A 27,411-nucleotide genomic window follows, 5' to 3' on the forward strand; every position below is an offset into this window, starting at 1 on the left:
CAGCGGCTTGGGAAGGTTCGGGTGTTAAGGCATTAGAGCTTGTCTAAAGCTGCGTGTAAAACCAAGAAATTAAGGAATGTATGTATGTTTGGCGATAAAGGTGGTTTTGAATTGGGGAAAATTTACAGGGGAAGTTAATCGAGGGCATGGATATTTAAAAAATGGTGCTATGAAGGTAGCTTTCCGAACATTTTGGTCCTGCATTCTGTAAAGGCCTTTTTTTGTCGTAGGAATAAGTTTTGTTGAGGTGAAGAATTAGTTTATCAGTAGTCCATTTTGCTTAATAAAGCTTTTACTTGTGTCACTCCCATTTTTCTAAAATTTTATTGTCACTCAGTTCCTATTGAAGTTTTGTCAGCTATCAATACCCGTGTTGGATCCATGTAGGTGCCCTTTATCTAATCAAAAGCGTACAAGGTGGTGCACTTATAAGCTTTTATGATGGTAAGCTTTGACTAGAATGGCGATGGAAACATTTCAAAGTATGTTTGAATTAAAAATAGTGAAGGAACTTTAGGTGGGCCAATAATGACTTGTGTTAAGTTAGCTATAATAAAACGTGCTTGTTTCCTTTATCAAGATACGTTGCTTGGCAAGTGGAACGAGTGCGACGTTTCAATGAAAGCCGCGGTGGTAAGTTCGCAAACCTTCATTCGTTCATCTTTAACTATATTTTTTTCATCAAACGCATTCTGATGTTGTGGCACTATTCTAACATCATCTAGCTTGACCCAAGGGGATTGTACTTTTTGTGGTTAGGGGTCTGTGTTTCGTGCTTTTTAAAAAACGACATTGTTGGACAGCGCAGTAAGGTTTCTTTTTCTTCATCCTCGAATGGGTTAGGAAGAGGATTGAGGCGTCTTTTGATGGAATTTGTTTATTCATCGGATTTATTATGTGCTGATCATAGTCTTTTCCCCATGCTCTGCGCAGAAGTCGTTATTTGCCACTGCCAGACGGGATGGCTGGACTCCCCGCTGGCCCTGATGGCGCACGCCTCAGCCTTCCCCACTGCCACCAACACCTTTAGAGGCTCGCGTAAACGCTTGCTTGGGGACACGAGTTTACTGCCATTTCCCAGTCTCTTTGCCGCTCCTACTGGCAACACCGCCACACCCATCGCAGTTGAGGACGCAAAAGTAGGGAGGAAGCCAACATTCACGGCGACAACATCAGGAGGTGATGGTGGTAGAGGAGGTGGAGAGGGTGAAAACGCCATCTTCACCGTTCGACCGCTCTATTTACCCGGCGGGCACCCGCCTCTCTCCAGGGAGGTCTATGAACACGTAAGTGAATACACTTTCTTCAAGCGTCCGCCCTGAGAATACTTGGTCCTTGTCCACCTAATTAACATTGTTGGTTGATTTTCTGCTTTTTCAAAGTGTAGCCGTGAAAGTGCTTTTGTTTGTAGTCTCCAGCTAACTAAATTAGAGGGATAAGTTACTAACGGAGATTTAGCATCGGAAGCCTCTTATGAGAGCTGTATACAATGTATAGGTAGATAAAAGGTGTCGGTATGCTCCCAAGAGTAATGAAGCTGAAGAACATGAGTAGTTTAGAGCGTACAATGAAGTAAACGTCAGTTAGTTATTCACAATAGTAGGCAGCTTAGTAGAAAAGTGAAGGACGATTATGGACAGTTGAACTCTAAAAGCTTACCTTAAACTATTTTTTGTCACCTCTCGTAGGCTAAGAAAAAAGTGCTGCAATATAGCCGTATTAATGGTGTTTCAATCGCATCGTTCACGGATATTTTGGATGGAGGAAGAAGTGTTTCTTTTAAAATGTTAGCATGCTTATTTGACTTAATCCTTCGCCAATTCTCACTAACGACGCTTAGGTTAGTCCTCTACACTAATCTGCTATTTCCTTCCTTACAGTTACGCTTCGGTGAGCACTACGATCTAGATGAGCGATTAAAGGCGTTCAATGTGGCCTTGAAAACGGATGACGTTGAAGCAGCAGCGAAGGAGACTTTCCAGTGTCCCCTCTGTCTCTCCCATGAGGCCTCTCGGTGGGCTCTCACTGAGCATGCTTTTTTCTCACACTGGGTAGGTACTCAGTCTCCCAACCTATTCAAAAGCGGTTGAAACTTGCTGCCAGCCATCGGTACTCTGAATGTGTGCGGAATACGTCGTAAATAAAGTCGCAGCAAATATTTGAATTTGGAATGAATTTGGCTGCCATTGTACAAAAGTGTTGGCGCATTTACGACCACAATTTAGCTGTTATCTCTGCCAAATGCAGATGGTTATTGCTGATGGGAGCCACTGAATTCGATTGCGAAATTTGCATGAGATCAGGGATTTTTAACAGGAGAAACACAAGTTAATCGGTGTGTTAATTTCATTTTAATTATCTGGTAGGGACTTCTTACACTAGGTTTCTTCATTTAGCATAAAAGACCCACACATCCATCTACCAAGTGTATTTGTGTTGCAGGGTTTTTGGGGCACATTCCCAACGGTTTCCCTGCCTCAAAAAGTGATTTGTTCTTCTCTCTTTCCTTTGAATTTGTTACTGAATTATTTTCATAACACTTCGTATGTGCAAATTCACCAGACACGTGGTTGGAAGGCAGGGCGAAAACTTTTCGCCATCCATTCCTAATCTAGCGATTTTATGAACCATGTACCCCCCATGACTTTCTCCAGCGCCTAACCAGGACAAAAATGATGATGATTAAAAGTTTATTCGATTTAGGGTTTGGATGATTTTATGCTGCAAAATTAGCGCTCATATCTGAGCTTCATTCGTTTTCGTTGCTTTATTTCATAAGCAGGTTAATGCGCCTAGTTAATTTGAGCTTGATGCTGGTTGATGAGATGCATGTTTGTAGTTCTGCACGATTACCACTTATATGAATCCTGTGTATTTGACATTATGGAGATCCAATAGCCCCATTCGTGATGTGCGAAAGGGAGAAGCATATTATTTATTTCATTAGAGATTACAAATAAATAACCACCTGTATCTTTCGTCGTTTAGTTAAATCCCAGCAAATTGGAAGCTACTTAGCATCAGATAAATGACCTACATTTCATTGAAAGTCATGGAAAATTTTCAGTTTTTTAACGGTGGGGTCGTAAAATTTATATGGAAATTTTGAAGGGCGGAAAATTAACTTATCGATGGGCAAAAAGGTGTCATCACTACATCGTCACTGCTAGTTGAAAAGATGTGAAGCATGTCTTACATTCTGTCACTGTCAGCACTTAAGAGGCGGCGATTGATGTAACTTACGTGTTAATTGACATCCTGTAGTGTTGGGGAACTTTGGGCCTTGTAAATGAACGGGAAGAGTCAGATAAAATAAGTTTACCGTGCTTCATGTGGATATGTAATCTGGAATTGCACATCTTGTGGCACTAAATCAAATTCCGAAGTCATTGAAAGTGTAATTGCCTGTTTGGTATCACCTATGATGAAGTGGTTTTTAAAATAAGTCATTATGAAATCAGAAATAATGGCAGATTTCATTGGTTGCTTATTGTCAGTATAAATATCTGGCATGACGTGCTTCAGGTTTTTTAGTAATACGCACCCTCAAGTGAAGTCGGTTAATGTGTTCATGCAGACCGACTTTCAAAGTTGAACATTGACAGTGGAGAACGGCAGGTGATTTATGGTTTGCTTTGCATTGTTTAGGCTTTAAAATTGTGAATGAGCAAGGGCACACAAAACGTAATGGTGAATTGGGGGAGGTAGAAGGTTCGGTGAGGAAAAAGATTTCGCAGAGTGAAGAGGAATTTGGGGTGGGGCGAAAAATCACCATTTTAATTGCCACTCGACCATTTTTTTTATTCATCCTTCTCTATATCCAATGACAGCGTTTGTCCGTTACTTTTAGCTGCGCTTGTGTTACGTGTGCTGCCACTATATCTGCGAAGCAGGCGCGATGAAGAGCGGGGAACAGAGCATTTGGGGGCACATCTTCTCCTGTCTCAGTCAGCGTCACGCGGCTCTACTGCTGCGTGTCAACACCAACAACGGTGACGTCGATGATGACCCGGGGTGGAGACGTTGTCGACAGAGTTTGTATCCTCAGGAGGAGGTAAAGGTAACGGTACCTTCGTCCTCCCTTCATCACATTGACGCAACCACTACTGCCCCCGTCTTCGAAGATGGTAGGTCTGCCGATCCCCCGTCAGGTAAGTGTGGAGTGTTTCTAACTCCTCTCCGTCTCATAGTCATGAAAACACCTGCACTTCGTTGGTGTTTTGCGCATGTCTCGGGCATCCACTGAGCGTCGGGAGAATAAAAATATTAACATTATATTCCAAATTACACGTGATTTACAGGCACCAATTTAACTATGCTTCGAGTGAACGGCGTGGGCGTGTTTACGCATGCATAGCACTGCCTTGACACGTTAAAATGCTCCATGTCGATTAAGTATCACGTGGGCATTATTTTTGGGCTTCTAGTTCTTCAATAAAATACCTTAGTGATAGTAGGATGAATTGAGGCTTCTAGGGCTCCGTCAGTATTTACTGTTTTCATTCCATTTACTTTAAGCCAATACAGCAGGCAATGAAGGTGTTTAGTTCTGCAATATTACGATAGTTTGTATGCCGAAAAAAAATGAAGGCCAAATAAGCGTTTAGGATAATGTTTGTAGGGGCCTTTATCAAATCGGCAGCATTGTGCTTGATTTCAATCTCACTTAAGTGGATTTCACTTTTTGCGTTAGAAATAAAACTGCATTCACAGAATGTTTTATCTGACTTTCTACTGCAAATAGTCAGACTGTGCGAGATTTATCAGCTTTTAGAGATAATTATCAATACCCTTTTAAATATGGGAATCTATTATTCCTCTCAACCTGCCTGTGTCGTCCCCCTTTTTTTCAGTTGGAGTGGCCACTATGGAGACAGATGATGTGCTTTTGGGATTGCGAGGTGTTGGAGCCCTGACGAGTTGTAATGATCATGCAGTAGCGTCTGGAGCTGATCCGAAACAGTCTCCACCTTCACCATCGGCACCGGAGCCCGTCGTCCGAAAGATCCCACGCCTCGCTTCTGTGCTCATCGGCTAGCTCAAATTCTTATCTGTTCGTCTGTTTACTGTTTGTCTAATCCATTTTCTGGTTTGGATTGTTTTTTTTGGCATCAAGCTACGAAAACTTTGGTCTCTTATGTTACATTTGAAGACGTCAGAGTGCATGAGTCCTTAAGTGTGGAAGCGGAGTGGAAGAGTAGTGAGTTGGGTTATGGTGGCAAAGCCCTACGTCACCGTCGTGGAACTGTAAAAACCTACGTATTTATAAAATTATAACGAAATCATTTCTGGGACACTGTGGATTAAGCTTAAATTTACTCTTTAAAATCGATTTGATGATACGGGGTTCGTTAATGTCTTTTTTAAAAGGCGCCGTCTTCCTCTCCCACAAGATTGCATCGTGATGTTTAAGGTTTTTCTTATTTATAACTATCATTACTGTGGAGACCCAAGAGAAAGGGTTTATCAAAGTCTTGCCGACTTAGGAGGGAAAAAACGTTGAGAAATAAGGGTACAGGAAAATCATTAAAGTATCTTTTAAGATCAGGTAGACTAGAATGATCAAAGCGAAATCAAGCATTAGATGTTTTTATTCATTTCACTTTAGGATTTGACAGCAAGTGAAAAGTGTCCGACTTCTAAAGTAATTGCTGTGGTTTCCCACACATCTCTCTACAATGTCGTGGAGGGACTTTTAGAAGTATGTGAATGGTTTCACGCATGGATTGTAAGCCAGAATAGGCTGTTGCTAAGACATGCTTTTGAAGATGTGTTGCGACCTACGAAAGGATAGCTGCATTGCGTTCGGGGATGGTCCTCTATTTGCGACGAGGAAGAGGTTGCTAGTGATGAAACAATTCGTTCCCATCAATTAGAAAGACAAAGGCTTAGAAGCTGCTAAAGCCAATAGGTGAAAAGTACGTTGTTAAAACGTGCGTCTTCCAATTACTGACCTGCTGACTTGTAATGCAGAGCGCTTTTTGTATTCCATTGTTTGCTGGGCGAATGAACGTGCTGTTGGTGTCCAAGAGACTAGACAGTCGCGTCTGAGATCTATCTACTCAATACAATTGGCTACAGCTCAGAGGTGTGTAAGACAAACGTCTTCTTGAGAAACCGTTTGCATTAGAGGATCGTTCGAATGAAGGTCGCATTCTTACAAGGCAGTAGAATGTGACACTTGTCTACGAGGATACTTGCCCTTTAAAACAGGAGGGAGGAGGAGGGATACGGCCTCATATTCATCCTGGCTGGTATTTCTTCAAGCAGTGACGAGAGCCTTTCCTGGCATTAGTAATGCGAGGTAACGTATGAAATAGGCAGGGTGTAAGAATGCGACCAATGAAGGTGGCTATGGCTGGATTTAGTTTTATAAAAAGAATTGACAACAGGTCAAGAGGTTGAAGTGAACTCTCGACGGACTGCTTCGGCTCCCTTATCCAGGTCAGGTGGGAAAAGGAGGGAAATGCTCAAATTGCGATAATGGTGAATAATCTGTATGCGGTTTTATGCTATTGATCTCCTAATCACTTCGTGTCCCCTTAACGGTTACCCTCGGCGTCGTGGTTGCCTTTTTAATGTCAGTATTGGCTGGTGCTGCATCTCATCTAGGCGCGGGGGCGGCCACTCTCGATTGACATGCTCACTTGCTTTGTCACTTTGTTCATCCATTGTGCGTCACCTGCTATAAATGTTAAATTTGTGCAAGTACATAATCAGGGTCATTTTTGATGAGCTGAATGCACAAGTGGCGGGTCATTTCAGGTATATTTTGATTAAAAGATAGTATCAGGAATGTTAAGTGCTGTCAGAAAGGGTGTAGCATTGTAAAATCATGCATAGTACATTGATATACAGTAATTCGAAAGGTGCACTTGTCGAAGTTGCAAGTGTGATTTTCTTATAAAAAAAGGCAGTGAAGAGATTCATCAATAAAAGCAGAGGGAAATATTAGTGGTGGTAATGCAACACTAGTAAAATACATTTTTGAATCACATCCACAGATTAAAGCTGGTTCCTTTGAACGCAAAGCACGATAGCTAGTGTTTTTGCACCCTTTGTTGCAACTTGTGATATTTTAACCCATCCGAAGGGGGATCCTTCTAATGATCATCCCTTATTTGAGACAAACGGTTAGTGATTGAAATGAAATGTGTTGAAATGGGCGACTTTGTTCACTGCTCGCACAAAAGCCTAATTGCTCTATTTTGGACAAGTTGATTGTAATTCCCCGCAATTGCTAAGACACTAAATTGCAATTCTTTAATTTTTCAAACACCATTTTTTGTCTCTTAGAAAGTATCATGGTTGTGTCAGTTAGAAAATCAATGTTTAGTACTCCAAAAGAGCGGATTTTTATCTAAGCTTTGTAGATATATCAACACTGAGCGATATTTAAGTCGAATCTTCACAAACTCAACAACAACAACAGCAACGCAACAACTTTTGGAGGCTTAAGGACACATTTACATATTAGCATTGAAAAACATTGTTTAACCCGGTTTTGTTTAGGACCGCTTAGGGACTCCGCCATTACTCCTTCACTGGGCGGACTTGACTGCAGGCCATGCCGGTAGCTCCAAGCCCTACAGTACGTCAGCAATACATATTCTGCCCGAGTATTATGTCTTCTTCCGTCTTTGGAGAAGTATCGGGGCACTACGTTGGCGGCAGTAGAAAGTGCTTCTGGTCTTAAGGAGCAAGAGCCCTGGTTTCTACTGCTGGATGCCTAACATTAGTGCACGCGCTGTGGATGGGAGAATCGGTAATGATCCTTAACTGAAGAGCTGAGAATGACGTCTGCCCTCGGCAGCTACCTCAGTCCTGTGGTCTGCTGGAAAGCTATTAGCAACAAAAGTGACACTAGCCGAGAACTATTTGGAAAAGTTTGTTACGGAATTGCCTACTGCTCCTGTATGAATATGTCAGATGCGTGAACATCTCTCTATTAGCTGCATAGAATTTGGATAGGTAGACAGATAGACATGGCTGGGTAGCACTGCAGTGAGAATAAGGTAGAGGGAGCTAGAAACGAAACCATACCCAATGGAACTAATGCTAAATCTAGTTATTTGTCATATGACTTTGCTTTTAGGACAGTGTTCCTACTACTAGCGATGGAGGTGCATGATGGACAGCAAAATCCCCTGTACCCCAAATCCAGTTCCAATACAGGCCAAAACTCCAGACCCAGAAGAGTTGCAAAGACTGATCAATGACGTTACGGTCAAGCATCTTCCCAGTTGTATGAAATTTTGATGACTGACACGTTTAACTCGTAGGTACTTCTCCTTTCAGCATTGAACATATTGTGGTGGCTGACGCGGGAGGTTGCCCAAGAGGAGTGCCAGGGAAGAAGCTCAAAGGAGGCGAAGGGCCTATTGTAATACGTTACTTGTTTGTTTAGCTCTTGGTTTTGGTAACCGAGCCACTTGGAGCCCTGCCATTGCACCTTCACCGAGTAGGCTGGTCTCCGAGCCATCCTATTCACTCTCAGGCCCTTCTCTACGTCGATTACATATATTCTGACCGAGTATTATGTCTTCCTTCGTCTTCAGAGAAGTCTCGAGGTGTTGCTTATATACTAAACAATGCTTTTTGCCTAATTAAAGGGTTTTTCTAATCAACTATATCTCATCATAACAATTAGCAGTAATAACACACTGCTAGAAGTTCCCTGTAAAATACACTACATTGAAGTAAGGAAATCATAAGCATTCATCAGATTAAATTTCGACATTACTAGCCATGCGTAAATCAAATATAAGGGGAAATAAAGGACAAGCATGATGCAACAAATGAGTGTTCATTCAGTCCAACGGAATCCGGTATCCGTTTCAGTAAAAAAAAAACCTTTGTCCAATGGTGCGGTACTGAAATGTTTTGCGGGCTGATAAGAAGCTGGAGCCGGACTCAGTGGAGAGGCTGGTGCTTGATTGGCTACCTACGGTAGGCCCAGCTGTAGAAACCAAGTAAGTCTTGTAACACGCAGCACTTAAGTTAAACAGCATAGAAGTGGCGTAAAGCATGGAATTACTCCTTTAACTTAATATGTTAAAATAGAGGAGTGCTTAGTTTGCAGATGGGAACTGGCATAATTCATAATGCATTTGCACTACTAAGTTAGATGGCTGGAATAATTGCACTTTGGTGTCCTCTTATGGGTTCATTTTGCTAGTCTTATTTGATGGTGGAAGAGGTTGTAATTGAAGTTTTACCAGATGCACACTTCCGAAGATGTGCATGTTTGGATGTCGTGTCGACATTTGACGGGCTCCCATTACTATACCTCAGCCCTTCTGTACGTTGATTACACACCTCCTCCTTAAAGCGGTATTCTTGATTATGTTTTACGGAGTGATTTGAGTGGATCACACTTTGTGCCTTGTATGCAGTTGGACTTGAAAGGAGATGGTCTGTATCAAGGACTGTATAGAGGGAAGGGGGAGGGAGGAGTCGCAGGGCAAAGTCAACTACCTGTGTAGACCTACCGTGGAGGCAGAAGCTGCGATGACGGCCTGCAGAGATGCCATCGAAGAGGCGGGTAGGAAGCAGAGGAGACCCCAGAAAATGGCGGAGAAAACGATCAACACAACTGCTACACCAATCACAATGACGCCGTAGTCGAACATACCCCTACAGAGTACTGCTAGTCAGATGTTTCCTCTATTCATAATGAGGTAGCGCACTTTAATAGAACAATACATTGTTTAGATTGCTACCGGCAACTTTACTCTGAATGAGAAGTTACTTCGACGTTTTTTTACTCTGTTTCATTTACGGCTACTTTCAAGATGAATTATTTTCCATTAAAGAACTTTTCTCATCCTTCGTAAAGAAGTTAGGCAACAGCAACCATCGTCTTTAGGTCCACCTCTCTACCCTTAATTCATTGTGATGAGAATCGTGATTAATGTCTGAGTATCAGGAGAGTGCTAGTACTAAGGTAAGCTCGCGTCACGTGGAAAACGTGTTGCCATTGCAGTTGTGGTGTGCAGCCTGACTGCTCCATGAGCTGCTCACACCCAAGCAGTGGAGGCTAAAGGTTGAGTAAAAACCCGGTGTCTCTGCACACCCTGTGATAGAATAGCTGCAAGATACGAATAGACGAGACCGTGGTTCACAAGCACTACTTGCGTCCCAGTCGATAATCACGATGTTCAAAGGTATTTAAAAGGATTCGATTTAGTATTAAATTGTCCGTCAAAATGAAATGCAATGTATGCAAGCCCTCCTAGTGGATTACTAACTTTCCAACCATTTATAGGAGGCATTAAATTTGCAATAATCTTCGTATATACACGTTAAAATTGCCTGAAAATACGACCGAAAAGCCAAAATGTTACTGTTGTATTTCTTTGCCGTAATTATAACAGTTTCGAAACATTGGTCACCAACCTAGTACATAAAGGAGGTATCGGAGTCGTGTGGGGGTTAGAACTTACATCCGGGTTTTTACAATTCCATTCTCCACGTAGTACTCATCGTCATTCCCATCGAAATCGAGAATCATCAGGGCGGCACCGGTGATGAAAGCGGCGACGGAAAGTAACAGACACACCGTTCCACCGACCTTCAATACCCTACTTTGATAGTGAATCTGTCGAAGACGTCTCTGAATTCCACTAACTGTTGTGGTTTGAGTATCGACTTGTCTGCTGGAGGTCAGAGATGCCCGCATGACAGGGAGAAGCTGGAATGGAATCAAACACAGATTCTGTTGGCAAAATTCCAGCAAACTAAGAAGATGCCAGTGTATTGCACGTCCTACCGGTGTTAAAAAAGAATTGTAAAACTTTATCCAGCTTACATATCCCAAAGCTGTGCTTGTGTTAAACAATCCACCCTTGGAAAATTCAACTTATTCCCACTTATTTAACATCCGCACACGTTGATTAGCGCAAATCACTTCGTTTAATCTGCGCACATTTATTCGAGCATGAGTAGACTTGGCCTTTATAGTTGATTTGAAGCTAATCACAAACAAATTCTAGGGTCAAAGTCCGGCTTCTCAATTGTCCGGTCAGTTTGGGTCGTGCCAGGACCTAATGCATAGAAGAGCGGTGAAATCTCACAATGACTCTTGGACCAAATATTCCTGGCTCTAGACATCGCATCTCGTTGAAGCATTTACTTCCTGTTAGTTAGACATAAAAAGCTTTCCATGAATGCTGCATTGTTGTCTTGGTAAGAAATATAACTACAAATGGTGTATTGCATTGGCGTTTCTCCATACCTAATCACAAAACTGTCTCTGGCGCGTGAAATGAAAAGCGCTTATCATATTCTGTTCTAGAAACAGTGAATTAAGTAAAGGGATAATTAGACCCGTTAAGCGTCATAGCTAACACCGAGCCGTGACTTTGCAAAACACATTTTGATTATACAAATGTAACTAAGTATTTTTTGCCTATGCTATCCAGATCTTGATATATTATTTAGTAATTTATCAAAATCAAGTTACTTAAGACATTGGGAACTAGTAGAACCGTGCTTCACTCGAAATTCTAAATCGTCAGTAACGGGGCTTCTCAAGGTTGGCTCCCATAGGCATATTACTGGGTAGAGGGTTAAAGGTGCAAGCGATGTTGAAGAGATAAGACAAAACCAAGACAGAAACTTTCTGCTAATTTAAAGTGAAGTGGTTGCATCGTTAATGAGCCTCCATCGCCTTGTAATTCTCGTCCCACATAGGCGTTGGGTGCATTAAAACCACTGGCGTTGCAGGGCCAAGTGAAATTTTCGGAAAGCGATGAACATTTATCCACCATAATCTCTATTATGCTAATTGTTCCGGATGTTTCATTTCAAAGGGTTAAAGTGTCTGCTAGGTTGTGCTCTTAAGATCATGTTGTTCGAGCTTTTATCCTAAAGAAAAACAGATTAAGATAAATAGCGTAATGTTGGTTGCTTTCGGAGCTTTTCAACTGACTTATTTTTATACTGCTTTTTTGCTGACATCAAGTTTATCCTCGCACGGCAAAACATAGGGGGAAAAGGTAGCAGCCACCTTCAGATTCCGCTCATTTTCCTATGCTTTTAAGTGTGTCTCTAGCTGGCTTTCCCTCGTTTCACGGGATGATACTACAGTATCGGATGGCACTCAAATTCGGTCCAAGGGCGCATTGGGGTGCACGCATGCGGATTGTAGGTGACAGCAGCTGCGGCAGAGGCACCACCGCATGTTAGCTGCATCCCTTTTAGAAACAGAAAGATGAGACGGAGCAGAGAGAAATGCTTGAACAGTCAAGAGCAAGCAGGACTATTTTAATTGCTAATCAGTTGGCGACTCTATTTTCACTTTCTCACAAAGACTCAAAAGCAGAGCTGGACGTATTCGACCATCTCAACTGCAACATAAACCAATGGTTTGTATTACAGTTGGGTCCGATAACTGGGCTGAGATATCCTCTCGCAGCATGGCTTTCCTCTGTTATAGTGGGGTCCCACCAAAGATTCAACACTAGTGGGACACAACAAGACCGTGAGCTTGTTGGACAAATTGGAAGATATCTTATCAAGTCCCGAATATTTGAATGCTAGTTGGCGCTAGAAGCGGTGGGTGCCTTAGCAACGATGATGACCTCGTTGCTGTCGAAGAAGACCTCCTGAGGATGTGCCAAACTAAAAGTTTGAAATTTTAGATTAAAGGTTTAGGCGCAATCACTGATTCTGGCTTAAGTCATCTTCCGGACAAGAAACGGTGAACCAAGATGTGTGAATTAGTTAAAACGTGCATGTCGCTGACAGAAGATTCTGATTAATCGGATGAGGATGTAGTGCATGTTAGAGTACAATAATGTGATTTAGAGTTGAGAATGCTGCCACAAAAGCAAACACTAGCTCGGCCCACACAACCCACATGATTGGTTCGCAGGCCCGCAAACATGGTCTTTGAGTGACCGGTCGCGTTAGTGCGATAGATGCGGCATGGGTGTGCCACTTCTACTGGGGTAATCATCAGGCAACGTCACAACATTGAATGCACAATAGTCTTAGTAAGATTTTCATTAGCCGAGATTTCTTTGGATAGCATATGGAGAGGCAAAGGCCGCAATCGAGAGTTTTCTGGAGACAATCGTCTTGGTTTTGTGATGAAAAGGGGCCCAACTGTAGCAACACGATGCATAACGTGTTTTGGAACGATGGGGGAGGTCGGTGGTACGACGGTGATGGAAGCCTATTATTAAGGGATAAAGTCAGTCGAAGGCTAACCGATTTGATCTTATGGCTCTACCTGGAGCTTGATAGCACTGTTACGGAGTCTGTGTACATGCGTTGGCGGCCATGTGGAAGTTTAAGACAAAGTCAGCATCACTGAAGGAGTGTTGGGCACTGGTCCTTACGAAGATGAAAGATAACTGTTGTCGTAGAACAGGAATAACCAAAGGATATTAAACCGAAGCTCAATGGTTACTGCCTTACCACATTTTATACAGATGATGATTAACTTCGTGAACACACTCATGTCTATTCCTGCTGGCCTTCGTTTGCGTCATGGGAGCATCAATAACACACTGGTACTTAAACGAACATAGTTTTCCCATACTTTGCCAGTTCCATTCAATACCTTCTACCATGTTCACCTTTAATTAAACTGCCTCATCTCGACCCATACAATTTGCTTGCTTGTCCGTTTGCCTGCCACCTCGGAGCATCTACACCCGTAAACGAGATAATCACGGCGACCATGCCTGTTGCCGAGCGGTTGCTAGCCAGTACTTGTCTCGAGGCCTCGTCTCTCCATCACACTGGCTGAGATCTTGGTATTACCTGTGTTGACGCAAGTAGACACCAGTTCATTCTACTGGGTGACGCATTAACCTTCAGAGAGCTCGAGGCTGCCTTTCTTATAGAAAAACCGAATGCCATCTTAAGATCTCAACTGAGACAATTTAAGTGAGATGAAGTCAAACTGTCAAAATGTCGGAGACTCTGCTACAGAACCCCAGAGTCCAGTCAGTCCGCCGACACAAAAGTGCCAAACCGTTGGTTGTGTTAGCAACAGCATGACGGAATTCTGTCATGACTCCGATTCCACTCCTTCATCTGAGAGAGTTGACATTGATAATTAATGTCAATCCCATTTTCTGGGGTCGCAAGCAATTTCGGTACCGCTTATCACAGAAGCCAATAGTGACAAATTCTGGAATCAACTCACAGTCGTTTCGTTCTGGGTGTTCGCTCGCCGGTCCGGCGGCTTAGCGCACAAGACAGGCCAATCTGAATCGCCTCCTGCAAGCTGTTCTCTGTAGCAGTGTCTATCTGGAAGGTTTTCAGCAGTATGTACATCAGCAGAGCATCTCCTCCGATCTTGACGTCAAATATGGCCTTACCGCGTTTAAGCAATCCCATAAACACACCGATCATGTATGGACCGATGATCATGGACGTAGATGTCAGTACCCGTTTTGAACCTCTTTTTGACATCTAGTATACATCTTTTGGACCCATTTTGTGGAGTATTCGGGGCTTTGAAATACATTAAACGTGCGCAAGGCATGCTTGATAGAACACTATTCACCTTGGCATCTAAAAATTTACCTTTTGGCCTTCATAGATAGAATTTTACCACATGAAATAAACTGTACTGGTATTCAGATTTTTGGAACCGAATGTTTTCTGTTTCCAGCATTTTGATGCTAATCACATCAAAGGACCTTTTCGTGGGAGTTTTAATTTGAATGTTCTTCTTTCTCTTGGATGCCAGGATCTTTTCTGAAGTCATAGTAGCATGACAAAATATGTATTCCCGACTTACTGAAAAGCTGAAGCTACAGGCACGGCCCGGGGGTCATGGCGCCGGGCAGAAGTACAATCCACGGGGTAGTAAGCGACTGCGCAATTAAAGCGCAGAGTTAAACAAACTACCAAAGCCTTACATAGCGTGCTCGACCCCCCGTCCCAGTTAACTTCCTGCGTCAGCCATTACAACGGTCGGTGAATTACAAAAAACACCCATGAATGAACCACCTGATCATCGAATTTGCGTACAATTGAGAAGAGATTTGATCTCAGCGTCATCAATACATCTTGGGATTACAACTGGATCCAAAGCTTCGTCCTGTTTAGGGACAGTATTGGGGACGAGGGAATGTACTGGCCAACACGGGTGTCCGTCGCTAGTCGCAGAAACACCAGCCTCAAAGTAGAATCACATACTGAAGGATGGAGTTTAAGATAGTTTCGTGGAGGTAGAGTTTTGCCCATATTCCTCCAGTGATGCTTAGCCATTCCTATCAGGATTTCGCCCAGCTAGTAGAGAAGTGGGGAGGTATCATGTGTTTACATAATCGACATTTGCATACATGTGCTGTAGACAACTCCGTAATAAAATTCTTCAGATGGTTCAAGGGTTATGTCGCTTCAGCTGTTGGTAGCGTTCCTACAGAACACGTGACTAAGGTAGGTGCCGAAGACGGTCATCACGGATTCTCTCATGGGCAGCAGACGCCCTTCCTCCGTCACGCTGATTTAGCATCCAACAATAGGATTGAGGATAGCTGTCCTTAGAATCACGTATGCTTGGCCCTGCCAACGAAGTAGTGCCGCAAGTCGCACAGTAGAAATAAGGCTTCTACACGACCCGAAGGCTATGCCACCAAGTGGGAACACAATCTGCGCAGAGAAGGTTGTGTCAACGTAATTATGCAGCGAGTCCATTGTTTAACTCTTCCTCTATGGCCTTCAAACTGTTTGCATAAACAGATTGATTTGAAAAGGACATGTTTATCAGTAAACGTTAATAAGGATGAGTACAGAATCAAGGGAGTCTGCGAATTGAACTCTCGCCTACCTAGAGGAAATCTGACGACTCCGCTATTAGACTAGGTCTTACTGAACACTTCCTACCTAAAAGACACATTCAAACAACAAATGGATTACAACTAAAGTGCAAAGTTAGCGTAATGCCCATGTTGTTTTAGTGTACCTTCCGGGAAGGAGGCGAGTTTGTAATTCGAATCTGGTGACAGGGTCGTCGTCTCCCGTGCCAAAGTGCGATTGCGGTTTCTCCCCTCCCTAAACTTCGTACTTATTATCCTGGTCATTTCCACCTAATAAGTATGGTAAAATTAAACCAACTGGTTTGTTCTAAAAACACTGAGAACAGAGAAGAGGAGACCTGTGAGTCTCGCTCTACAGTTGGAAGCATCTGTCAAGGTATTAAAATCAGCATCAGAAACTTGACACCTTTATTGTATTAAAACATCACAAATCACTCACTAGCACATACATCCCTTCTGTAGTTATCCGGGTCCAAAGTCACCATATAGGCTTAACTTTAGGAAATCCCCATTGCAGACCTTTGCATATATTTAATACGTGGTACCAAGAAAGAGGTGTAGCGTTCCGGGACTCCCTGAAGACGAAAGAAGGCAAAATACTATGGGAGAATATATATTCAGCGCAGAGAAAGTGTCTGGGCTATTGGCATGGCCCAAAAGGCCAGCCCACCCATCAAGGTACAAAAGGGCTAATTCAAGGCATAAAAGTGGCGCCTCACCAATGCCGAGGGATAAACCACTATCGTATTACAGAAGTTGATAATTATATAAACCTTACTTGAAAATCGAACTGACTATCGCCAGAAAAAAGGGCTTATTTGACAACTAGCAATGGATCTTAGGATTTTTGAAATGCAAGTCCTTGATTTTGTCAGGAATTTCATAGATGTGGTATTGGAACATTCACCATCCCATTTGTGGGCAACTACCGGCCTCGATGATAGCGTTGTTGTCAAGTTGCATAGAGTCAAAAAATTTTGCGAATAAACAAGTTAATGAACAGACTGCTGAATAAACTATTTTTTATAGCATCATTCAAAACTTAATGCATAATTGTAAGGCTGATAGTGTGGTCTTTTTGTAGTGCACACACTACAGGTAGCACGCTGAGGTTGTGAAAGGTTGTTGGATGGACATGGTTCCTCCTTTTAGTTCAATGGAAACCTCGAGTTGCATTGTTAAACCTGAGAGTGTAACGAGCACCTATGTAACCTCAAATTCATTTAGCGAGACTACGGTGTAGAATTACTCGATCGCCTAGCTGGTAAAATTGGTGGTGACTTGTCGTCCCTGAGCGTTGACCCTGCTAAACTGCGCATATATTTTATGAAATCTTTAAACGATCTGCAGAATGCTCGGGTTCAACTTGTATCTGAATCAGCTCGACTAGAGGCAAGAATAAATAATAAAATGTCTTGGTCTACCGGTTTTCAGTTAAATATTGGCTTATTGCACATCATAAAGCTTGTTTTCCTAATCTCTTTGATATGATTGCGCAAATTTTTCGTAGTATTCTCTGCGGCATCGAGCTCTTATTCAATCCCCCGTTGCATTTGTAGGCTCAGTGTCGTCTGGAGAATACGAAATTTGTTTCCGAAATCGTGGGACTTAGCGGACAGTTATCAGAAGCAAGCAAAACGTTTAAAGAACTTGATACAAAGATAAACGTCGTTTCTGGCAAGATAATACATCTTGGTGACCAACTTGAGCGAAGGAATGCGCCTCGGGAGAGTCTCAAGGAAGCCCGTCGGCTTATCTTGGAATTTTCCAAATTTCTTGGGGCTGGAGGTGGCACATTTGCAAATATTTCTGTTAATTCACAGGCTAACGAAACACAGGCACGTATTCCGCTAAGAGTCTACTGTTTTTCTCAGTATATTAGATTATTTCATTTTTTAGCTTATAGAAAAGACCGCCAGTATTCGAGCACTGAGTGCGCTTTGCTTGGAGCTTCCAGATGACGAGCGATTCCTGGTTGCCAAGCAGCGAGTTACTATTGCCAGTCAAAACTTAGAAAACTTACTGGTGAATTGGTTCCGCCATGACTTTTCCACCGAGAATGATGATATGATGCGGCGTATTGCAGAAGTATTGACCTACTCAAGGAGTCAATCCGGTTGTGCTGATGTCTTCATAGATGAGTTTCTCAAAGTAATAAGCATTCATTTTTGTTATTCGTATATCCTTTTGATTTAGTGTCTCCCTTCAGATTTGGGTGATTTGTCTATGCTACCAGATATTCTTGCGCAAACCGAGGCGAAAATCATTCGCATTTTTCGCCGACCGGAAAGCGTTATAATTCATCTAATGCAGGCACTATTCTCACAAAATCTGAAGGTTCGTTTTAACAGGGAATTGTTTTTTTTGTTTGGTTAGCCTCGTTTAAAGGTTATTGTGGCTTTTTGTTATCTACACTAGGATTTTGTCCATTTTCGATCTTGCTAATTTTCTCCATTTTCTTTGTTACATAGATACATTTTCAATCCAAAGTTCGGTTGGACATGCCCACTGATGTCTTTCTAACCAACCTATTTACTGAATACTGCAAGTACGTATCAAATTTCTCAGGATTTGTAAATATTCTCTATTCTGATTTGCTTCAGCTTTGACCGGCTGGTATTTCAATTGATTGAACGTCTTCAACTTCTCTCTGATGAGACTCAGCTATACAAACTCCTCAGCGGCTTAGCTGATGAGGTGCTGCAGGACTACCAAATCCGAGAAACAAGTTGGCTCAATGAGCACCTTCGGGGTCAATTGTCTACCTACTATGCATCTTACAATCATTCAAAACGTTCTCTCCCCACATCTGGGTAGGTACAGCTGGATTTCTGACCGTTGAGGTGGGGAGTTATTTGTCTTCATGCGAGCTGCCCCATTAACGTTTCGTACCGCTCATTTAAGTTAGTTTTGTATGTCTCGCTAGCAGTGTTGATGGTAACCAATCGACGGCGATTTGGAGTAAAATGTAAGGGATTTCCATATGGTAGAGGTTGATAAGTGTTTTGGGTTTGGTTTTGGTGTGTGTTTAACCTGTGGCAATTCCACATTTTTTTCACTCGCATTGTGTACTATTTTTTTCTGCGAATTCGGGACGGGTGCTTTAATATCACAGAAAATATACTCTTCATTTTACGGAATTAATTGGTCCCCTATGACATCAGACCATCCATGAGCTATAGCCACTGCATTTCCAGGACATTTCATTTTCTCAGGTATTTCCAAATCCCCATAATTTGATTATTCTAGTTCGAGCGGCACTCCTGTTTCTGACCATTTGTCTACGTGTTGCATGGTTGCAATGAATTTCACTGACAATCATGGCACTTGATACTTTTGAGAACATTTTCACAGGTTTTAATTAAATAAAGTGATGTTTCCAAGGGGTGTGTTCTCATGAGAATATGTTTTCACATCTGAAGCTGTTTGCTCTGCCACCAGACATGTTATTTGCGCAATTTTTCAGCATTAGCTTTTCTATCATAAGGAATATCCGAGCTCAGCTCATATTTGTTTTAGTCTTTTTGATACTTATTTTATCCTTTCCTACCTAACATGTCCATGTGATCGTATTCACTGTCCTGGCACTTAGATTTTCGGAATTAAAAAGCGCGGTCCAGGCGCGCCTTCATATTAGCAACGATCGAGAAATTTCTACGAGTTGCCTCCTCCTCTCTCAGGAAGTTGTAGTCAACATGCTCGACGACGTCCGACAGTCTGCAAAACGTTGCATGCTGGTACCAATTGTCGTCTATGTAAAACTCCTTTTTAAACACTCCACATAAAGTCAATATTACCCCCTTTAGCTTGCTAAGCCTACGGCTAGACCGCAATTCGGGCTGCAAATTTTGGATATACTAGTCCGTTATTTGGTAAATGAACACATCGACTATGGAATCACTGTGGCTTTGCAAGGTGCGTTGCATTATTTTGTCCCTACACTTTATGGATCTGCATGTCTAGTAGGTCTGCTCGTTGACAAATCGTCTGTAAAATGCATTGCTGATAGTGATCTTGAGAAATCCCAAGCTGCGTAATGATGTTGGGAGTTTATAAATCGAACGTCTGTGTTTGTAATTTTAGTTTTGAACAGCATGGACCCAAAGATTGCGGATCCATCCTTTACCTTCTTTGCAGCCGTCAATGAAAGCACTACACTGTTCGACCTCTTTGAAAAGGCAGTTAATGAATTCATTGGACCTCTGCTTGCGTGAGTTCGATAGGAAATCATGCCTAAATCGGGCACCTAACAACTCAGATTGCGCACTTCATAGGCTTTGGGCATGCATGCGTATTGGATATGAACCAGCGGTTAAATGTTTGTTGGACAGACGAGATTCACCATTTGTTAACAAATTGGCTCTCATGTGTTTATAGTGGCAGTCCGTCTCAAGTGCAAAAGTGTCTGACCAGGCGACAGGAACTGCGATATCGTCTTGAGGAGAAGCTCTCGACGGGCCTCGAACAGTGTCTCAGTCTTGCATTAACCCGCATTCAGATAATCCTATTGAACCAACAGAGGAAGACCGACTTCAAAAGCGACGTTTCAGCGATGAATTCCGCTGCAGTGACTGAACTTCCCGCCTGCTCCTTGGTGTGTCATTGTTGACACTCCTTCACAGTTTAGCTAGATAAATGAAGGGTGAACAATTTACAGAATTACCTTTAAACAACCCGACTGTGGAGTTTTCGAAAAAACCGTTTTGAGAGTTTAAATTTGGCTTAGTGACATCTTTACACGGAAGGATTAGGGGAAGAATATGCAAGTGATTATTTTGCTAGGCGAATAGTAAAGCCTCATTTCCCTTATAGGCGTGCCAAGACGTTTGCAAATTTGTCCATAAAGTTATTGAAGGCGCACGGCAAAATCTAGATGGTCAAAACCTTTGCGGATTTCTTCACGAACTGGGCTTGCGATTTCATCGCCTTTTGGTAGACCATTTCTATGGCTTCTCTTTCTCTGATTCAGGTCTGTTAATAAACCCAAACTTCATATTCGGTGGACTACGTAGTCTGTTAAAGTATGCCCCCACTTCTGTGTTGTAGGTGGATTCGTTGCTATGCAGGATGTCACAGCCTATCGCGATACTGCTCGTGAATGTCAGAGCGCAAAAATCGACTATCTCTTTGACATTTTGCTTAAGCTAATGAATTTGATGTTAATAAGGCCCCAGAACGTGCGCCAAGTTTGGCAAGACTACGAACAATCGGGAATACCCAGAGAGCTCCTCGCGAACTTCATCTCATTACGGGCCGACTATAAACCAAGGCTGCAGTCCGCGATTAAGCGCTATTTGGAGGCTCCGCGATGTAAACCCCATCCCAATTAACTCGATGCTAACCTCTACCCACCTTAAGTTACTGACAAAAAGGCGTGCCTCCAGCAGAAGCCTATATTTTTAATTTTTTTTTATCAGACATACGCCGTGGCCACTAATTTCGATTATTTCACGGACATCTAGCGTGAGCGAACCATCTTGAGTTACTCAAAAAAATAAGGCTTTACACTGTAAAGCGTCCATAAAGAAAATAAGAACCTCCTTCTCCCTCACCTCAGCAACGTCACAATTGCCTTGGAAGTTCTTTAGATACTCCTCGAAATCACGCTTCTATGCTGCCCCAGTAACCTGGATAGACAACGGTGATTTCATGCATCCTTCGGCCTGCATAAACTCACATTTGTACCCTAGGCGGTGATTTTATCCAGTGACGCAGTTAGACGTGCAACCGGACCGCCACTGGCCTTCCGTTCTAAATTGAGGACCTACCAAAGTTGACGGTTGTAACACTATAATTGAGTGAGGGTGCGCCGACACCAGAAGTCCTACTGGCCTATCTTGCGCATTTGACACGCTTTTATACAAAAGGACATGAAAGCAAAGAACACGAGAATTTGGGCTGATTTCATTAATCCTAAGACGAGGTAGTACAAAATAGACGTACTGTGATTACATACTCGCTGTACAAAGTAGTCTCGTGTGGGGGATCGTTGATTGGTAATAAGAAGCGGTGATTCGGTAATGCGAAGGGGCAAAAGAAATGCACATGAGGATGATGTTAACATCATCCTCTGACGGAGATATTGAGACCTACAATGGAAGAGTAAACATAATCAGAACATGCCTATAGGGGGTCGGTTGCTCCTTGAAACACTTCAAAATACAAGGGGATCAGGGCAAGATGTGTTGCCTTGTCAATTTCTACTCTTTTTTTGAGAGCCAAGCACCAACAAAAAAGAAACACTTTACGACTCAGATTTTGATTCGTTGTAACTTATTGAGGACTGTAGAATCCTGTTTTGATTATCAGTTACGTAGTACTGTATTCTACGTTTCAATGAGCATTTGCTCCTTTTGCTGAACCGGTCCACGATAAGTACAACGCATACTTGAAAAGGAAGTTCGGGTGCTTAGTTATCCTAGGCTGATTAAAGTGCATCTTGAATTTCATCTTTGATGATCAAAAGGGCTTCAAAGATGGTGTCACACGTTTTCGGCGCTGCGGTCGGATGGAAGGACAACAATGACCATGGAGCTACAGGGACTCTTGCTGAAGCCTCTGGAGAATCTGGACGAATGAAGGGCGATCGCGAGGTTCGCTGGCCCACGTTTCCGTCATGAGGCTGTAGACCCCCTTCGGGCAGTCCTGCGGCGCTTCCATTCGCTCACCTGCCTCGAGGTGCGCCAGCACCTGACTCGTCATCTAGTGTGAATGCGTACCACAGGTGATGCCCATAAAGCTTGGATAAAATACACAAATAAAAACAAAAAGGCTCATTTGCCTGTCACTTACTAAACGGGGATAGGGAAGGCGTCCGAATGAATACAATTCCCACAGCATCACACCGAAACTCCAAACATCCGATTTGTGTGTAAATATCTGGTGTATCAATTTTAAACCATGAATGAGGATAGAGTGATTTAAAACAGAGAATATGAAAAGTGCTTACTCTAGTTCTTATGCTCTCAGGCGCGGTCCACTTGATGGGGATTCGGGTGATGTTAGACATCCGCTGGGTTCCTGTGAAGCAGAGAGGACCCACGCAAGTGGGACGTTCGACAGCATCAAAGTCCACTTCCCCAGTGACGCGATGGTCGAAAGTGGGAGAGGAGGATCGAAGGCGAAAGGCCAGACCAAAATCACCCAATTTGGCCACCGGATAGAAAGGATGCTTGGCGGAGGAAAAGAGGAGCACATTGCGAGCCGCCACGTCACGGTGAAGGTACGAACGTGCTTCCATGTAAACCAGACCACGAGCCACATCCCTTTACGGGAAAACGTACGCATACAAGGAGTCAGTCCAAACAATATACCCACTTTGATGATCACAAGCCATACTTTAAAACATTTAGATTGCAAAACAGTTTTGCTTAAACCCACTGGAGAAGAAACAGTGACATGAGCGGATTGAGCTATCTTGTCGAATTAAATTAAAAGCAGAGAGCAACCATAATCGAAATGGGTCTTTCAGAGCAACAGGGCAATATTAGTGGACCACTACTGTTACTAACGCTATACTAATTCAACGGTGGAGTGCATGGACCAATTTACACAAAAAAGTGTCCATTAAAATAAGGGAACCGATCGGCCCTAAAATTCATAAAACGTTTACTGAATTGCAATATAAGGACGCTAACTCAAGCAGCAATCAGGTCACTGTCAAATCAAAGACGATTCCCACATCTTCGCAGAAATTAGGAAACAATACCGGTCAACATATTCACTTGCCAACAGTACACCTTATTTTCTAATTAAGCGGCTGGTTCATGTGGATTAGGTGCGATACTCACCAAAACTGCTTTATCAAGCTAAAAATGTGGCGTTTTCCCTTGCTAATTAAATTCTATCGCAAATTCAACCACAGGGAAGACTATGAGTAGCCCGAAATTTCAATTTTATTTTAACCTCAGCACGAAAACCTTCAGTACATATGACACCTACAGCATTTTCAAGACTGTATTTTTAACTTTCGGCAAATCCTTAACGTGTAGATCCATTGTAGAATTCTCAATCTCTTTTCAGAAATGCCCATTTTATACGACGTCTAGACGACTGGAAATCTTCAGAGATGCTGCACACCATCAGTGAAAATTGACAACACGTCACGCTTCTGCACCTTCGACGTAATGTAGTGGGATAAATGGGAGTCTAGATTTAGACTGGAGGAGGAAGTCCTGGAATGAGAACTGCCCAAAAAAGGACTTTCGCTGCTTCGGTAAGTCTGGATGCTCCCCCATTTTAGAGTATTTAGGGACGTCTTTAAGAGCTCTACCAACAAGCAAACCCAGATGCACAACGAAGTTTACTACTAAGTATTGACGTAAGTCAAGGTAAAAAGACCATTTAGAAGCCATGTTGCCCATGTCATAAATGGCTGGTAAGGCCTGGAGGCAACAAGGAGGATCACAGGGCCGATAATTCCTACTACAACGCCAAATACCTTAATAAGGACGGCACCAAAAGAGATGGGACAAAGCTTTGATTATGTCTTAACCAATGTCACAAATTAGCAAGCAGAGAATTACGGAAACCCGACTGCCACACATGTTATGTTGCATGAATGGCGATCATGTTGCCATTTCTTAAAGGTGTCTATTCCAACTAAACATTTCAATAATAACATCTGAAGGATTACAGGCCGGCTAAACTAATATGATGGCGAGAGTGAATTGTAGAGAGTGGAAGACGCGATGATGATTGTGATAAAGGACTGAAAAACAAAAGGAGCAGAAGGACCGCCAGAAAACACTAGCAAGATAAAGTGCGGATGGTTAACTCACGTGGCAAAGGAGAGAAGAGTGGCGGGCCCGAGGAGAGCACGGCCACGAGAGCGCAGGTAAAATAAGAGGGAGCCGAGGGGAGAGAACTCCGTGACAAGACAGAAGGTTGTGCAGGGCGCACCGTCCGCAACCACTGTCCCGTCTTCGTCTGGTTCCTCTGTTACTCCCAACAACTCCAACAGATTCTCGTGCTTTAACTCCCTTGCATTCGACAAGGTGATAAAGTAGTCAGTACCCATCAATCCACGTAGTAATACAAACGTCTAGCCCGGGGGTCATTTCCCAACTATTTGCTTTTGTTCCGTCATTCGTGGTATCAATCATATGGCCCTTCCAACAGATATCGCTTACTGTCGAACCTACCCCGAATACCTCATAAATAATCTGGTCAGTCATTTGCTACCCTGTTCGTAAAATACGGGTAGGCACACTCCATGACCATGGGATAAAATTGCCGTCAGGACGCACCATAAGATCCCTACCTCGGCATTTCATAGCTCAAAATGTCCTAAATCGATATTCTGTGCACGGTAAATAATGGGTACTGAAAAGTAGCTTATTTGAACAAATACAATACGGGACCTTTAGGCCTATTAACATTTGCCAAAACTGAATTAGACACGTTTAGATTGAAATATAAGAACGTACGACATAATGCAGGCTTCGTAGATTAGTTGTCGCTTCGCCGACGCCTTGTAACGTTTTACTGCGACCTCGCGGTCGCCAATTTTCGCCTTCAATACCTCTAAAGAGATCGAAGTACTCAACAGTGGTTACATCAAGACATCTGGTTTATAGCGATAGACTTCAGCTCTAACACTTCATTTTATCTCGCTAAACCACTTTCAAACCAACATAATGTCTTTTTAGGCACAACCGTGCACCAGATCAAATGAGTTGCATAAAATTGCTCTCGGCTGCACTTTAACGTTGCCAGTTCTTTCCCTATATTTCTGCCTTAGCATCATCTAGTTGAACAATTCTGATCGAGGCTAGTGTGAATCACTGTGGCGTACCCCCGAATTCACCATGACCCAGTTTCTGCCCAAGGGTAAGATGCTCACGCGGAATCCAGTGTCGATCACGAAGGCGCTGCATACACACGCGCTCCATATCCACGACTGGCGCAGTGAGTGGGTGTGCCAGGCCACGGTCCACAACCTTGTAATGCTTAAGTACAACATTATTAGTTAAATTTGCAAAGAAAGTCCCAGAATGGCTGCATCCAAGTGAATAAAATTACTTGGCGGAACAACATAGAGAGTAATAAATAGCTAAAATTAGAAACTGGAATAATGTTCCAAAGAGTCATTAAGGAGAAAATATTGAAAGAAGCCTTGCATATAAACCACCCACTAGATATTTAACTTGCTATATATTACAAACTCATTTGAACTCAAATAAAACAAGAAGCCATGCCTGATGATAGGAAAACCAACAACCGGAAGGATTGGGGTTATCCATATAGTAGGTAGAAGTACAAAATTCAAGGACTGAAAACCATGCAGACGCTAGTATATCAATTTTAAGACGCAAGAAAAAGAGTGTAACCGAGTACCTCGACTAATTTACGCAAACTGGGGAACATCTCCTTGTTGTCCAAAGAGAAAAACTCCGACGATACCGAACTATCCAACCCATTTACCGAATAAATGTGATAATGCTGAGTTGGAGACACTTTGGTCGCATAAGAATTATCTTCGGAAGAATGGCCGCCAACAAGAGAAAGTGTGTAATCTCCGACAAAACGACTGGAAGCTCGAACAAGAAAACTACCAGGAGGCTCGTCTTGAAGTAACGACTCTGCCTCCTCTCTGGATATTTGGCCGTGAAGCCAACTAAAATTAAAAAAGAAAATACTAAGCGCTAGAGGAAGGAAAAAGGAAAAGGACACCGCTATTTACGGCGGATCGACGTCAGACTCCACGAAGTTCAGAGGAATCAAACCTGTTTGACCTTTGCCGTTTCTAGCAAGCGCCCAGTTACCATCCTAAAAAGATGGCATGATGACGTGAATGCACTACTGTTAATCGTCGCAAAATAGCTAGATGTTCACCCTTTTCAAACTGCAAATCCTCATTGCTTGTCTTCTCATATCTATAAACCGCGACAACATTTTCCTGAAGATCGGAATTAGGCATTATCTTGACGCGATAGAATCACTAAGAACAAGTCCAAGATACGTGTACAACGGCATACTGAGACAAAGGAGCCACAAACCAAGCCCAGCGACATTCAAAGTGGCGCGCGGACTTGAAAAGATTATAATGAATTTCTCTTAAGATTTTAGTAATGGAGCAGCAGAAAATGGCCGGTAGTGCGGAAGGAGCAAAGAAATATGTAAAAAGGCGGTCAATATACTAAAATTGCCAACCATACAGTTCAAAAACTGCCGAAATGAAGAGTTGGAACTAATGTTAAAAAATGTATTGATGCGAACAATCCAGATAAGCTAGCTTAAGTAGCAAAAGAAACGTGAAAGTTTTATGCAGCTGTAACTGCAACACGGTTGTTTCAAATCAACTTTAAGACAAAAGTGGGTCAGTAAATACAGGACACCTGCCGTATCGGTGCCAACAAATGTAAGAAGGGAGTAGGACCTGGATACACTTGAACCGCAATATCTATGCGCGCTTATTATTCATATCAGCCAAAACGCATCCTCGTTCAACTCGTTTGCTTCTCCCATAGGCAAGAGGGAAGTGGTGGGAAAGGGACGCGCTGAGACTGTTGCAAGATGCGTCACTGGTTGCCGATAATTGCTTAAGTTATAATGTAGCGTCCCGAGATTCCCTTAAGACGAAAGAAGACAAAACACTTGGGCAGAATACATATATTCAGCACGG

At 42.7% G+C, this 27,411-nt stretch overlaps 5 protein-coding genes across 5 annotated transcripts; 2 read left to right on the forward strand and 3 right to left on the reverse strand. All coding sequences in view use genetic code 11, as the record gives it.

Annotated features, from left to right (window-relative positions):
* Positions 1–920: 920 nt before the first annotated feature.
* On the forward strand, positions 921–5,038 carry EGR_08006 (hypothetical protein; the record flags this gene model as incomplete). The annotated part of the gene is made up of 4 exons (XM_024497255.1): positions 921–1,286; positions 1,881–2,051; positions 3,851–4,151; positions 4,854–5,038. The coding sequence occupies 4 exons, from the start codon at positions 921–923 to the stop codon at positions 5,036–5,038; spliced, it is 1,023 nt and encodes a 340-aa protein (XP_024348318.1).
* Positions 5,039–9,473: 4,435 nt separating this feature from the next.
* EGR_08007 (hypothetical protein) lies at positions 9,474–10,681 on the reverse strand (the record flags this gene model as incomplete). Its single annotated transcript, XM_024497256.1, has 2 exons — positions 9,474–9,636; positions 10,446–10,681. 2 exons carry the CDS (start codon positions 10,679–10,681, stop codon positions 9,474–9,476), a joined length of 399 nt encoding a protein of 132 aa, XP_024348319.1.
* A 1,858-nt stretch (positions 10,682–12,539) lies between these two features.
* On the reverse strand, positions 12,540–14,430 carry EGR_08008 (hypothetical protein; the record flags this gene model as incomplete). The annotated part of the gene is made up of 2 exons (XM_024497257.1): positions 12,540–12,624; positions 14,162–14,430. The coding sequence occupies 2 exons, from the start codon at positions 14,428–14,430 to the stop codon at positions 12,540–12,542; spliced, it is 354 nt and encodes a 117-aa protein (XP_024348320.1).
* A 314-nt stretch (positions 14,431–14,744) lies between these two features.
* Positions 14,745–21,115, forward strand: EGR_08009 (Exocyst complex component 5; the record flags this gene model as incomplete). Its single annotated transcript, XM_024497258.1, has 13 exons — positions 14,745–14,829; positions 15,320–15,405; positions 17,345–17,641; positions 17,685–17,936; positions 17,982–18,122; positions 18,257–18,333; positions 18,389–18,598; positions 19,378–19,522; positions 19,592–19,700; positions 19,869–19,995; positions 20,163–20,379; positions 20,598–20,754; positions 20,832–21,115. The coding sequence occupies 13 exons, from the start codon at positions 14,745–14,747 to the stop codon at positions 21,113–21,115; spliced, it is 2,187 nt and encodes a 728-aa protein (XP_024348321.1).
* Positions 21,116–22,319: 1,204 nt separating this feature from the next.
* On the reverse strand, positions 22,320–26,706 carry EGR_08010 (Tyrosine-protein kinase CSK; the record flags this gene model as incomplete). Its single annotated transcript, XM_024497259.1, has 9 exons — positions 22,320–22,487; positions 22,578–22,664; positions 22,735–23,050; positions 24,566–24,766; positions 25,214–25,310; positions 25,582–25,735; positions 26,124–26,403; positions 26,470–26,555; positions 26,590–26,706. 9 exons carry the CDS (start codon positions 26,704–26,706, stop codon positions 22,320–22,322), a joined length of 1,506 nt encoding a protein of 501 aa, XP_024348322.1.
* Positions 26,707–27,411: the final 705 nt, after the last annotated feature.

The sequence above is a fragment of the Echinococcus granulosus genome (assembly GCF_000524195.1).
Source record: "Echinococcus granulosus chromosome Unknown EG_S00093, whole genome shotgun sequence".
Classification (NCBI taxonomy): Eukaryota; Metazoa; Platyhelminthes; class Cestoda; order Cyclophyllidea; family Taeniidae; genus Echinococcus; species Echinococcus granulosus.